Source organism: Emys orbicularis, chromosome 20 (assembly GCF_028017835.1).
Source record: "Emys orbicularis isolate rEmyOrb1 chromosome 20, rEmyOrb1.hap1, whole genome shotgun sequence".
Lineage (NCBI taxonomy): Eukaryota > Metazoa > Chordata > Testudines > Emydidae > Emys > Emys orbicularis.
The window spans coordinates 7532902-7546287 of NC_088702.1; the positions used below are offsets into that span (position 1 = coordinate 7532902).

Here is a 13386-nt window from a genome sequence, read left to right on the forward strand (position 1 = left end):
GTAAAGTCACTGACAAGAATTCTGCTGGGCAGTGGCCATTAGGTGGCAGTCAAATCCACATGACAGAGCAAACCTACCTGGGCCAAAGGGGTGCAGCTATGTGCCACAGATGGCCTGGGAGGAATCTTAACATCCTTCCCATTTTACAGATGGAGAAACTGAGGCATGGAGAAGGGACTGGACTCACTCCCGTGTCATACAGTTGGTGAGAACAGAATCCAGGAATCCTGTCTCCCAGCCTCCCCATCTCTAAGCCCACTCCTCTCCCAGAGCTGGGCACAGAACCCAGGAGTCCGGACTCCCAGCAGTTGGAACAAAGAGTTAGAGTTACCAATGTGGGTGTTTTGATCAGAAGACCTGCCAGAATGGAGGTGACTGACAGTTGCAGGGGAAGTAAAGGATTAAAAATCAGAGTGAGGGATCTGAAGTGATGGCTGGGGAGATAGAGCGAAAGAAAAATGAATTGAGGGAAGAGAAGAAAGGCTCAGGGAGAGAGAAGTGAATGATATGAAAGCAAAGAGAAAGACTGAGTATGTCTTTAACTGAGAGGAGAGGAAAAAAGAAAACGGGTGAGAAAAGATAGAAAGAAAGAAAAAGTCAAGGGCTGGGAAAGTGAATCTTCCCTTTGCTACATAGAAAAGAAACATCTCCAGCCCCCTACTTCCCAGTCCAAGGCCCCTGCTTTCACCCCACAGGGGTTGGGCATCCAAGGTGGTTTGCTGACAACATGTGGGGAGACATCCCCACAGAAACCCAGCCCCCTCCTCCCCCAGCTTCACGCTGCTCCTCCCATCCAGCTGCGATCACAGCAAGATGCTCACAGGCATAGAGCACCCAGGGCACACGCACAACACGGGCGGACAGCTCCCGATGGAGCTCTGCCCACCCACCGTGCCCGATCTACCAACAAAGCCAGCTCTGTTCTCCCGTCTCCATTTGTCACCACGACGGTGGTTTATACAACAAATTGCTCTTTAGTGCCTCAGCCCAGCTGTTCCTGCCTCAGCCCCCAGCATTGCTGAGATACTCGGGATCGGGGGCCGGAGTGCACAATGCGAGCGTTTGTGCCGTGCTGCCTGGGACGGGTGCATATAAATATACGCCACATGCTCCGTATTCCTAGAAGCTAGGAGGTTAGAGACCCTCTGCCAAGCTCTCTCTCATTCCCTCAGAGGTCAGTGCAGGTCGCAGCCTGCAGTCCGTTGCCTGCTGTTTTATGCAGTCTGGGTTTATGACTTTTTAGTATTTGGAGGGAGGGACAGCGTGTGTAAGACGATGTCTATACTGTGTACCTTAGCTGTGCCGCTACAGCTGTACCCTTGTAAGGTACGCAGTGCAAAATAAAACCACCTCCAATGAGGGGCAGTAGCTTTGTTGGCGGGAGAGCGTCTCCCACCGACAAAGCGCTATCCACACCGGCGCTTTTCATCGGTAAAACATTTGTCGGTCAGGGAGTTTTTTCACACTCCTGCCCGACAGAAGTGCAGTGTAGACACAGCCCACGTGAAATAAGGAGATTCTCCCCCTTCATTTGTCCCATCCCACCCAATCAGGATTTGAGCCAGTGTCCGTAGAGCCTAGAAGGCACCCCTGACCCACGCACTGGACTGGGGGATTCAGGACTCCTGGGTTCTGTTCACAGCTCTGGATGCGGAGTGGGGTCTAGAAGTCAGGACTCCTGGGATCTAACCCCAGCTCTGGGAAGGAGTGGGGTCTAGTGGTTAGAGCAGGGGGCAAGGAATCAGGATTCCTGGCTCTGGGAAGGGAGTGGGATGTGGGGATTTGAACTGGGGCCAGATTTTCTAGACCGCTCAGGCACCTTAACAAGGTCTGGGTTTGCAGACGCGCCTAACGTGCACCCAGTGTTATGAAAATCTGCCCTCAACTGTCTGGTGTTAAAGACAAAGCTTCCTCTAGGGGCTGGATATTCCCTCACTGTCCACCAGGGGGAGCTCCTTGAAGCTGGTTCCAGCCAGGCTGCAGGAATGGATGCTGACCTGGCCTCCCCTAGGTACTCACATTTCGAAGAGGTGCCTGACGATGAGGAAGAGGAAGGCTAAGGGGATGGTGATGTAGAGGTCCGAAGCCTTGGCATAGACCCGCCCATCCTTGTCTTCCAGGTCCGACCATGTCAGGTTCACCGGCAACCAGAGCCGGTCCCACCAAAAGTAATTGTATAACGTCTGGAACATCCTGCAGGGGGAGAGAGACAAATGGAGTGACTCATTCATGCTCCAGGGCTCCCTGCGCCTCCTACCCATGCCCCTGGGCAACAGTGGCCAAGGCCCCCGCCTCCATCCTCGGATTCCCAGCACCCAGCTACACGGAAGCAGCACGGACACACGACTTATCACGGCTGCTCCAACCCTCGCAGCCCCGGGATCCCACCGCTCATCACAGCACAGGCCCCCTCCTGTCCCAGAGCAGAAGGAGAATCACCGTAAGCCCTATAGTGCTAAGGACACACAGGGAAGTGGTGAGAACGTAGCTGGCACAGGGGGACGGAATGCTGCAGCTGTTTAAACACCGCACGGCAGTTTAGCAAGGAAAGAACCTTGCATGTGACTGAAGTCGCAGGGGAAATCCAGGGAAGCCAACGTGAAGGCTCTAGGGTTGAAAAGCACCATGGGGTTTATAGAGGCTGCAAAGGGTCTGGGTTGGGACAGATGTACAGCAGGTCACATGCCACGTTCAAGTCAAGACGCTCTCTAAGTATAGATGTGTACATCCTTCGGGGCCGGGACTGGCTTTTTGTTCTGTTTGTACAGCACCTAGCACCAGGGGTCCCGAATGGTGACCCGAGGTGCTACCACAGTACAAATCAACAGCATCAGTAGGAGGCGCCAACACCACAAATGCACGCAGCTCTGCATCTAGCCTTCGCTCACCTCCATGCAGAGTTCCAGTGACTAGTCCCCCCCCAGCCCATCCCGGCCACACGTGGGAGATCCGGTTACATTCTGCCTGGGGCTCAGAATAGGGGAGGCTGAGCGGGTGACGGTGGCTTTCCCAGGATGACTGCAGCACCCAGCTGAGACACACAGGCTCCTTGGCAAAGGGTCCCTGGTTCTTTGCGAACAACTCTCACCTCAGACCTGACAAACTCACTACACCAAACATGTCTTACAGGATTTTTATCCATCAAGAGTAAGCTGTAAGGCAGGGGCGGGCAAACTTTTTGGCCCGAGGGCCACTTCTGGGAATAGAAATTGTATGGTGGGCCATAAATACTCACAAAATTGGGTTGGGGTGCGGGAAGGGGTGAGGGCTCTGGGGTGGGGCCAGAAATGAGGAGTTTAGGGTGTGGGAGGGGGCTCTAGGCTGGGGAGTGAGGGGGAGGTGAGGCCTCCAGCTGGGGATGAGGAGTTTGGGGTGTAAGAGGGTGCTCCGGGCTGGGATTGAGGGGTTCGGAGAGCAGAAGGGGGAATCAGGGTTGGGGCGCAGGCTCCAGGCAGCGCTTACCTTAAGCAGTTCCCAGAAGCAGCAGAATGTCCCTTCTCCGGCTCCTATCCAGAGGCGTAGCCAGGCGGCTCTGCATGCTGCCCTGTCCGCAGGCACCACCCCTGCAGCTCCCATTGGCTGCGGTTCCCAGCCAATGGGAGCTGCAGGGGCGGCACTTGGGGCGGGGGCAGCGTGCAGAGCGGAGCCCTCTGGCTGCTCTTACGCGTAGGAGCCAGAGCGGGGCCATGCTGCTGCTTCCATGAGCCGCGTGGAGAGGCCCCCAACCCTGCTCCCCGGCTGGAGTGCCGGAGCAGGGCAAGCACCAGAGCCCACTCCCCAGCGGGAGCTCAAGGGCTGGATAAAAACGGTTGGTGGGCTGGATCCAGCCCACGGGCCGTAGTTTGCCCACCCCTGCTGTAAGGTGTCTAAAGAAAGCTCGTAATTTGTCAAGATTCACAACTGTACGGGTACTAGCAAGGACTAATGTATTTCTACTGACAGTATGCTTTATGGACTTGCAGTAAAAAAATCAGTCACCAGGATCTAGGTCTCGGTGACGGCCCACGCAGGCAGGAGGGAGTTGTCACCCCTCCTCTATTTAGCCAGTAATGCAATGCAAGGCTCCATTGTCTAGCCTTGCACCATACAATCAAAACCTCTTAAAGGTGAAAAAGGAGCATTGCAACAAGACCCGGGCTCGCCCAGGCTGTGAACAGGAACAAAAAACTGTTTCAGTGTCAGAGGACGGAAGGGTTCTTTAGAGCTAGTCACGGAGGAAACCCCTTGGGGAGCAGGGGTGTTTTCACGAACGTTTGGATCCTGGTTCTTCTGCAACAGGCTGAACATTGGGGGGGAACCCGACTTTATTAGCTAGGAAAGGGAACTACTGATATGTGCTGACCCAGCTTTGCATTTTGTTTTGTATCGCAACCTTTTCTCTCCACCGCTCACTCTTGTTTCTAGTTAAATCTCTATTCTCTCTCCGATAAACTGGCTTTGGTTTTATTAAAAGTGCTCACAAGCGCAGAGTGGTTTATGGTAAACTAGGGCACACTGCTCCCGCGGGGGCAGAGGAGCTGGGATTTCTGTGAGCATCAGGGGCTGGATATCCCAGGGGAACGATTCAAAAGGGCCTCTTGGACTGGGGTGCATCTCTTGTTCACCGGCAAGGCGAAGACAGGGCTGGCATAGCCTGGAAGAGCGTGCCTGGGCGGCAGAGAGGCTGGTGGCATACGACCAGCCAGGCATGACCAAGACTGAAGCTGGAGGCAGGGGGTGGGAGGGCTCTCAGTGCTGACTGTCAGGTTGGCTCTCTGCTGCCCCCCAGCCCCAGCATGTGCAGAGGAAGACCCTCCAGATCAGCCATGGGGCTGGCTCCCAGGGACAGGGCTACTGCCCTGCCACTCTGACAGCAGCCCAGTGCAAGCAGAGCGGATGTCACAGATTCCAGTCCAGCCCGCTCCCTGGCAGTGAAGCCAAAGAGAGGAGGCTGCCCCAGTGTCTGGATCGAGGCCCATCTCGGTGTGAGCAGCTTGTAGGAAACAAGGCTGAAACCCGCCAAACAATTCCCCTCCCCCATGCGGCTGCATAACATGCTGTGCAATCTGGCACTGTGCTCCACCCCAGAGATGGCTGCCCTTCATCAGTGCTGGAGAAACACAAGATCCACCTTCCCCCTTCTTGCATGGGCAGGGCAATTGGGTTCTATTGCCAGCTCTGCCACTGCCCTTGGACAAGTCATTGCCCCATATGCCTCTGCTTTCCCTCCCCGCCTTTGCCTTGGCTATTCGGATTGTGAGCTCATCAGAGCGGGGACCGTCTCTCACTCTGCGCCCAGCCAGGGTCCCAATCTCTGTGGCTGTTGTAATACTCTATAGCTTAAGGAGCACTAAAAAGATTAATGGTGACCAGATACTCAGCACAACATTCACAACAAGGGGGAGGGAACACAAGCCAAAAGAGGGACAGAACAGATTAAAGAATATTTAGCTAAGTTAGTCAAGTATTCAAGTCAGCAGGGCCTGATGAAATTCACCCTAGGGTACTTAAGGAACTAGCTGAAGCAATCTCGGAACTGTTAGCAATGATCTTCCAGAACTCATGGAGGAGGGGTGAGGTCGGAGAGGACCGGAGAAGGGCAAACATAGTACAGTACCTGTCTTGAAAAGGGGAACAAAGAGGACCCAGAGAAATATAGACTAGTCAGCCTGACTTCAATACCTGGAAAGATACTGGAACAAATTATTGAACAATCAATTTGTAAGCACCTGGAAGGTAACAGGGTGATAAGCAATAGTCAAGAACAAATTATGCCAAACAAAACTAATTTTCATCTTTGACAGGATAACTGGCCTAGTGGATGGCGTGAAGCAGTAGATGTGGTAGATCTTGATTTTAGTAAAGCTTCTCACAGTCCCACATGGCATTATCAATTGCACACTAGGGAAATGTGGTCTAGAGGAAAGTGGGTGCACAGCTGGTAGAAAGACCCCACTCAAAAATAGTTATCAAAGGTTAGCAATCAAACTGGCGGGGGAGGGAGGGGGACAGATTTAGTGGGGTCATGCAGGGGTCAGTCCTGGGGCCGATACTATCCAATATTTTCATTAATGACCGGGATAATGGACTGGAGGGTATGCTCATAAAAGCTTCAGATGACACTGAGCTGGGAGGAGTTGCTGGCACTTTGGAGGACAGGATTAGAATTCAAAATGACCTTGACAAATTGGCCTGAAATCAACAAGATGAAATTCAATAAAGAGAAGTGCAAAGTACTTCACTTAAGAAAAAAAAAAAATCAGTTGCACAACTACAAAGTGGGGATTAAGTGGCTGGGTGGTAGCACTGCTGACAAGGATTTGGGGGTTATAGTGGATCACAAATTGAGTAAGAGCCAGCAATGTGATGCAGTTGCGAAAAAGGCTAGTATCGTTCTGAGGCGTGTTAACAGGAGTGGCGTTTGTAAGACACGGGAGGTAACTGTCCGGCTACATTCAGCACTGGTAATGCCTCAGCTGGAGTACTGCATCCAGTTCTGGGTGCCACACTTTAGGACAGATGTGGACATATTGGAGAGAAGCCAGAGAGCAACAAAAATGATCAAAGGTTTAGAAAACCTGACCTAAGAGGAAAGGTAAAAACCTGGCCATGTTTAGTCTTGAGAAAAGGAGACCGGGGATTGGGGGGGGGAACCTGATAACCGTCTTCAAATATGTTAAGGGCTGTTACAAAGGATGGAGATCAAATGTTTTCCTTGTCCACTGGGCATAGGACAAGAAGTAATGGGCTTACTCTGCAGCAAGGGAGATTTAGGGGAGATATTAGGAAAAACTTTATGACTCTAAGGTTAGTTCAGCTCTGGCATAGGCATCCAAGGGAGGTTGTGGAATCCCCGTCACTGGAGGTTTTTAAGAGCAGGTTGGACAAACACCTCTCACGGATAGTCTAGGTTTACTTGGTCCAGGGTCAGCGCAGGGGGCTGGACTAGGTGACCCCTTGAGGTCCCTTCCAGCCCAACACTGCTATGATTGAGCTTTTCTGGAGTTTCTCCTAACTGTGGGATTCAGGCACCAGACCCCACTAGTCTGGGGCATATCTAGTGTCCAGTTGACTTGATCATCTCAAGCAAGGCTCCCAGCATGGGTTTGCTGGGGGACAGGGAGGAGGTACAGGATTTTCCACCCGCCTTCGCACCTGCCGCATTTGTAGGGCTCCCTGAAGCAAGGAGCGGACATTCCCAGACCCATGTTAACTACTAGCTATTCAATAGCACCAGGAGGGGGAGGGCTGCAGGCATTGGTGGATTGGAGCCAACTTTGCAGAGAGATGGCGTGGCCAGCTGACTTGCGTTCTGATTATATTGCGGGCCTGGACCGGGGGGGTGGAGGGGGGGGGGGCTGTTCAGTGGCTCTTTGCGGGGCAGCTAACCTAATGCCGTCCGGTAAACCTTGGATCTCCAGTCACCTCCTCTGTCCCATAGCTGGGCCTGAGCGTAAAAGGATGCTTTGAGGTTTTATTCCCACTTCTAACAGACCCTAGGGAGGTTGCTCCCTGCTTCTGTGCCTCAGTTTCCCAGCCTGTGGAACAGTACTAACACTTGCCACATGGGAAATATGGAAGGGACTACATTCAAAGTCCTTTGAGCCCCTCAGAGGAATAGGACACTAGGGTGTAGCTTAACAGCTGCCCCTCCCCTCCCCAGAGGTGGCTACATTTTGGTGCTGGGACGGCAGAATGCAAGGACAAGCCAGTCACTCACCCCATTCCCTGCTCCTGGCCTTGGGCAGCCCAGGCCCTTCTCCTGGTCAGTTCTCTTGTCCAGACAGACGCTGAGAAGCAAAGGACCTGCCCAGCGCAGAAAGCAGGTAACCAAAAAGGCCAATATTCACCTGGCTCTGCCTGGAGTCAACTCACCAGAGTCTGGTGTGCACCTGAGACTGACTTTGCTACGTGGCACCCTGCCTGGGCCACTGGACAGACTGGCTCGGCCACCCCACCAACATGCAGTCCCTCGTGCTGGGGGCAGACTCAAGCAAGATGGACCCTCCCTGCAACAAGTTGCCTCGCCTGCCAGAATGCCCCCCAAAAAGGCTTGGCTGAGGTGTGGGTGAGACAGAACCCAGGCAAACGGACAGAGTGGGGCTACGGCCACAGGGTGCGCCTGTTCAAGAGGAACCAGTCATGCTCTGCAGCCTGGCGCAGCCCAGTGGGGGAGGGAGCAGAGCACATGGGGCGTTGGAGCACCAGTGAACCATTTCCTAAGCACTTACCGCTCCCCGCAGCACATGAGAGAAGGAATCCTGCCACGAATGCACCACTGTGAACCATGGTGCCTGCTACTGTGAGCGTGGGCAGCGTCCACGGAGCACTAAGCATTACCGCTGTGTCAGCGGGGTGGGCAGATTCTCTCGGAACCATCAAACAGCCTCTTCACGCACGCACACGAGGGTGGATTTTATCAGGGCTAAACTCCAGGGTAAATCTGGAGTCGCGCCACCAGCCTCGGCATGGCAGCTCCCAGCACTGCCAAGAGCAGTGGCCGGCCCCGCGCCTCAATCAAAGCCGGTTTAAAAATATCATCGAACCTGGAGGGGACTGAGATCGAATCTATAGAGCACAGCGGGCTGGGGTTTTCACTCCCCCTGCACCACTGACAGCCCAGACACCAACAGCTGGGCTGGCCAGTTTCACTTCCTGGTTCTCTCCCCTCCTGTCTCCATCTCCCTGCCCTACCCCTAACCTGCCCATCACACTCTTCCTCTGCTCTCTTTCCATCCCCTCATCCACCCATCTCCCTCCATCCCCTTATAACCCCGAACACAGACCTGAGCCCCTGTATTCTGCCCTACCCTGTCATTTCCTCCCTATCCCATACCATCCCCCTACTCCCTGGACACCCAGCCGCTGGCCTCTCCCATCAGACCCCCAATCCCGTCTCCCCACTACTGGCACCCATCCATCTGAATAATGATACAAAAATATAAAAGGGAAAACCCCAACCAAATGGATGATTCAGGTGCCGAATAACCAGCCCCCCTCCACTACCCCAACGCTGATTAGAGTTGTTGCCCCATCAAGTGGCGTCTCACATCATTAAAGGGAAACCTGGGTGCTGATCCGCATTAAAACTTGCTCAATAGCACAACAACTGCAGATCCAACACACGGCCACCGGCACAAACACCACCACAATGTGCTCAACCAACCAGCAAACGCACCGTCAACCATACCATCCCAACGCGCAATGGCAGCCAATAGCCCAACCCAGAGCAGGTGGCGACAGGTATTATGTGTATTACAGTAGCACTCTGGGACCCAAACTAAGATCAGGGCCCCGTTGTGCTGGGCACGGCACAGACACAGAGCGAGAGACGGTCCCCACCCCAAGGAGCTTGCAGTCTAAAGAGACTGAGCAGGTGGAACCTAATTAGGAAATGGAAGGGAAAACTGAGGCAGAGACGGGGCAGTGACTTGCCAAGGTCATCAACAGGTCAGTGGCAGAGCTGTGAATAGAACCCAGGCATCCGGAGTCCCACCCCAGAGAAGCAGTGTGGGATGCATGATCTTTCACAGGGGTCATACCCTGCTCCCATTCCCTCCTACAGACCCTTCTATCCCCATCCTGTGCAACAGGCAGTTCAGAGCACACACTGCTGGGGGCCAGGAGCTGCCAGGTGTCCAGAAAGTGCCCATAACCCACCCCCCTCCAACACGGCACTAGCTCCAGTCTTCACTGCACGCTCTCTCTGGGGCAGCCCGTGAGCTCTCTCTCGAGGCAGGCACTTGGTCTGATGTGCTGCGCCCAGGGAACTAGAATAGCCACCGCGGCAGCAGCGTTGCAATCTGTTGATGCAAGCGTCCCAAAGGGGACAGCATTCCGGGCATGGTCATGGCCTCACACCAAGTTCCCAGCCCTCGGAAACCAATGACACAGCCCCTAGTGTCGGGTTCTACATGCCACATCCCCTGCAGGCACAGAACTCAGAGCCCTCTCGGCCCTCGGTGATCTATGGGGCAGAGCCTCAGCTGGGGTAAGCCAGTGCAGCATGGAGAGGAAGGGCGCTAGTCTAGGACTTGGGAGAGTTGGAATCAACTCCCTGCTCTTCCACACTGCCTATGTGACCTTGGCACAGTCAATCAACCGCTCTGTGCCTCAGTTTCCCCACGTGTACAGGATAACAGCACCCCCCCGCCCACAGGGGGATGACAGGATAAATACACTAAAGAGCATGAGGTGCTCGGGTACTAAGGAGACGGGAGCCTAACGACGTCCTATGACGTTCCAGCTGCACTGAGGTCAGTGAGAACATGCCCATTTACCCTAGCTGAGCATCTGACCCTCTGTTTTCCAAAGGGCAGAGAAGGGTACAGCTGGGGAAGCCTGCACAAGGAGGGTAAGTGACCCGCTGCAAGGCCACAGAGTGAGCCAGTGACACAAATGGGATGAGGACCCAGGAGTCTTGATGCCCAGTCCCCTGCTCCAACCCTTAGACCCCACTCCCTCTTGGTTAATTTTAACCTGACTTCCCCTTCTTTGCAGGGTCCCCTTGATTACAGGGGAGGGTCTCTACCCGGGCATACAGCCACAGAGATCCTCTCCGGCTGATGAGCTCTGTGTTCACCCTGCCATTCTAGGGACTGCGTGGATTGGGTTCAGGGGAGAGTTGGGCACAGAGGCCCACCCAGGGTGCATTTGGGCACCTTATTGCCCAATCCCCCAAGTGGCTGCATGTCCCCTGGCAGGTGCAGGGCATCCTCTGCTCCTGCCAGTCAGTGGGAGCGAAGGCTGCCTGGCAACCAGGAGGATCGGGACCCCTTACAATTGTTGCAGAGGGCAAGCAATAAGGCTGCAAAGTAGGGCGAAGGGGAGGATTCCTGAGCACAGCCGAGCCGGGGACAGGAAGCTGGGTTGCTGCTGCCACCATCTATCTGTCAGTTGGGTTGGGACGGCGGCAGCATTGCAGCGTGGGCTGTCCAGCCCTACAGAGCAGCAGCGACACAAGGCAAGGCTCTCCCCAACCCCACCTGCGGGAGCCTCTTTGTTACCTGAGCACCCCCACACACACACATACACGGAGACCTGGGAGATGGCAGTCACAGGGGAGGTGTGACAGGGTGTGCTGAGTCAGGGGCTAATTCAAATCCCCACCAGTCTCTTAACTAGAACCTAACTGGAAGGAAGACAGGGAGCTGATAGAGGGTGCCAATTAACTGAGTAGAGCTGCAGCTGAGGGCTATGTGAGGGGGAAGCGCCCCAGCAGCTAGGGCTATCTAAGGAAACAGGCAGGAAGTGCTGGGGGGAGCGGGGAGCCTGACAGAAGGCAGCAGTAGGCAGGACTGGCTGCTGCAGCAGACACAAGTGGGGAACCTGGCGCTGACTAGAAACAAATAGAATATAGCATGGCATGGTCAAGACCACCGGGGTGGCTGTGGGCTGCAACTAAGGCTGGAAAGGACTGTCGGGACCACTCCATGACAGGATGCTTCTCCAGTGCTAGAGGCAAGGGGGCTTGCAACGGGGGCTGGGCCGCCCTGGCATCTGAGAACTGGAACGGGCTGCAGTGGGTGGGGAACCTGTGTTGTTCCTTTTCTCTGCAGCCGGAGCCCACAACAGCTGATATACACAGAGCCCCAGATGGTCCTGGGGTATGTGTGGGGAGAGCCTGGCTCCTAGGGGCGCTGAGCAACAGCAAGCCCAGGACAGCTGCAGACTTTGCCCCTCTGAAAATCCAGGCCCCAGGTCGAGTACTCCCTGCACAGAGAGCAAGAAGCCTGCCCAGCTTGCACATGCCCCTCAGTCCTTCGCCCCATTGCTTCAGTCACGCCTTGAGCCCCTACAACAATCAGATGGGAGCCCGCCAAGCCACTGCGCTGCTGTACGCACACTGCAGAGATCAAAAGCAGAGCGGCAAACCAGGGCAGTGATCCCAGCTTTCACGCTGCCAACGCAGATGGGCTTTTTCTGGGAAGGAATGGGAAGGGGGGGGGGGGGGGGGCCTCATTTCCACTGCACAAATGCACCAAAAGCCCCGGCCTGCAGCCCAACCAGAGATCTCCCAGCGGTCCACCATCACGAATCAGGTCCAGGGCATCCAAGGTACATGGTGCAGCTGGTAACAGCGCTGGGGAAGGGAGAGCGGGCTTGGAAAGCAGCCACAACAGCCCTGCCCAGGCCTCTATCAGAGCTGTGCAAGCAACACGTGGAGAACGCACATGGGTTAAATGAATACCCAGCGCGGCCAGGGCCGGTGCTCAATAGGGCTATTCAAAATGGATCTGTCCTCAGCAGCTGGGCAAGAGAAAGAGCGATCACTGCAGGGCATGCCTTCATGCATACACACTCAGGCTGTGTTATCGTGGGGGGGTGGGGAGGGAAGGGCTCACCAACAGTCCCCAAATTACAAACGAGATGTCCCTTATTTACATAGAAAATTGCCTGTCCAGTACTCAATCAGGACACCTTCTAGTATTTCAACAGCAGGTGGCCAGGACTCATGGGTGCCTCTTTCCACTCCCCTCCGGCCCGGGTCCTTCATTGCTGCTGCACAGGGAAAGCAGGCAGGGCGCAGTCAAAGGCCAGGCCAAGGTTGGGAGGGGAATGGAAAGGTGCACCCATGAATACTTGCCCCCTGCTGACTCCAGCCCTTGAGTGCAGCCCCATCTGCTTTCCCTGCGCAGGATCTGTCTGGCAGGGCAAGTGGATGGGGCGGCATGCCCTGGAGCTGCACTGAAGGGCCCGGGTCAGGAAGGGACCCTGTGGAGGGGGAAGGGGGAGTCAGTACTCCCAGGGCGTAGCCTCCCCACTCGCAGTCACTGCCAATGTCTCCAGCAGAGGAACGTAACTGCTGGTTGGTGGCTGGCTAAGTGCTGCAAAAAGCAGCAAGAAACACCCCAGGCAAACATAGGTAAGTACTGCTTAGTATTACTATTATTATTATTGATGATACTGAGAGGAGGGGTGAGGCGAGGGTGCTAAGAAAACAGCCCCTTATTTTTGAAATACAGTGTTGGCAGCCTTTGTGGGGGATGCCCTTTCCCTCACCCTGTGCCTGTTTGATCTATTTAGACTGTAAGCCATGAGTGGCCAACCTGTGGCTCCGGAGCCACGCGGCTCTTCAGAGGTTAATATGCAGCTCCTTGCATAGGTGCTGACTCCAGGGCTGGAGCTACAGACACTAACTTTCCAATGTGCCTGGGAGTGCTCACTGCTCAACCCCCTGCTCTGCTCCCACTCCACCCCTACCCCCAAAGCCCCTGCCCCTTCCCCAGAGCCTGCGCATGCAAAACATCTGATTGCGCTGGGCAGGAGGCCTGGGGAGGTGCTAATTGGTGGGGCTGCTGGCAGGCGGGAGGCGCTGGAGGACAGGGGGAGCTGCTGAGGTATTACTGTGGCTCTTTGGCAATGTACATTGGTAAATTCTGGCTCCATCTCAGGCTCAGGTTGGCC

At 55.0% G+C, this 13386-nt stretch overlaps 1 protein-coding gene across 2 annotated transcripts in view; it reads right to left on the reverse strand.

The window, feature by feature from the left end:
* CERS2 (ceramide synthase 2) overlaps positions 1–13386 on the reverse strand; it is a 48435-nt gene that overhangs the window by 9102 nt on the left and 25947 nt on the right. For both annotated transcript variants that reach the window (XM_065419819.1, XM_065419818.1), the window contains exon 2: positions 2020–2193. In XM_065419819.1, coding sequence (XP_065275891.1) covers positions 2020–2192 — 173 coding nt within the window. In that variant the 5' untranslated portion in view covers position 2193. The remainder of the gene's footprint in view (positions 1–2019; positions 2194–13386) is intronic.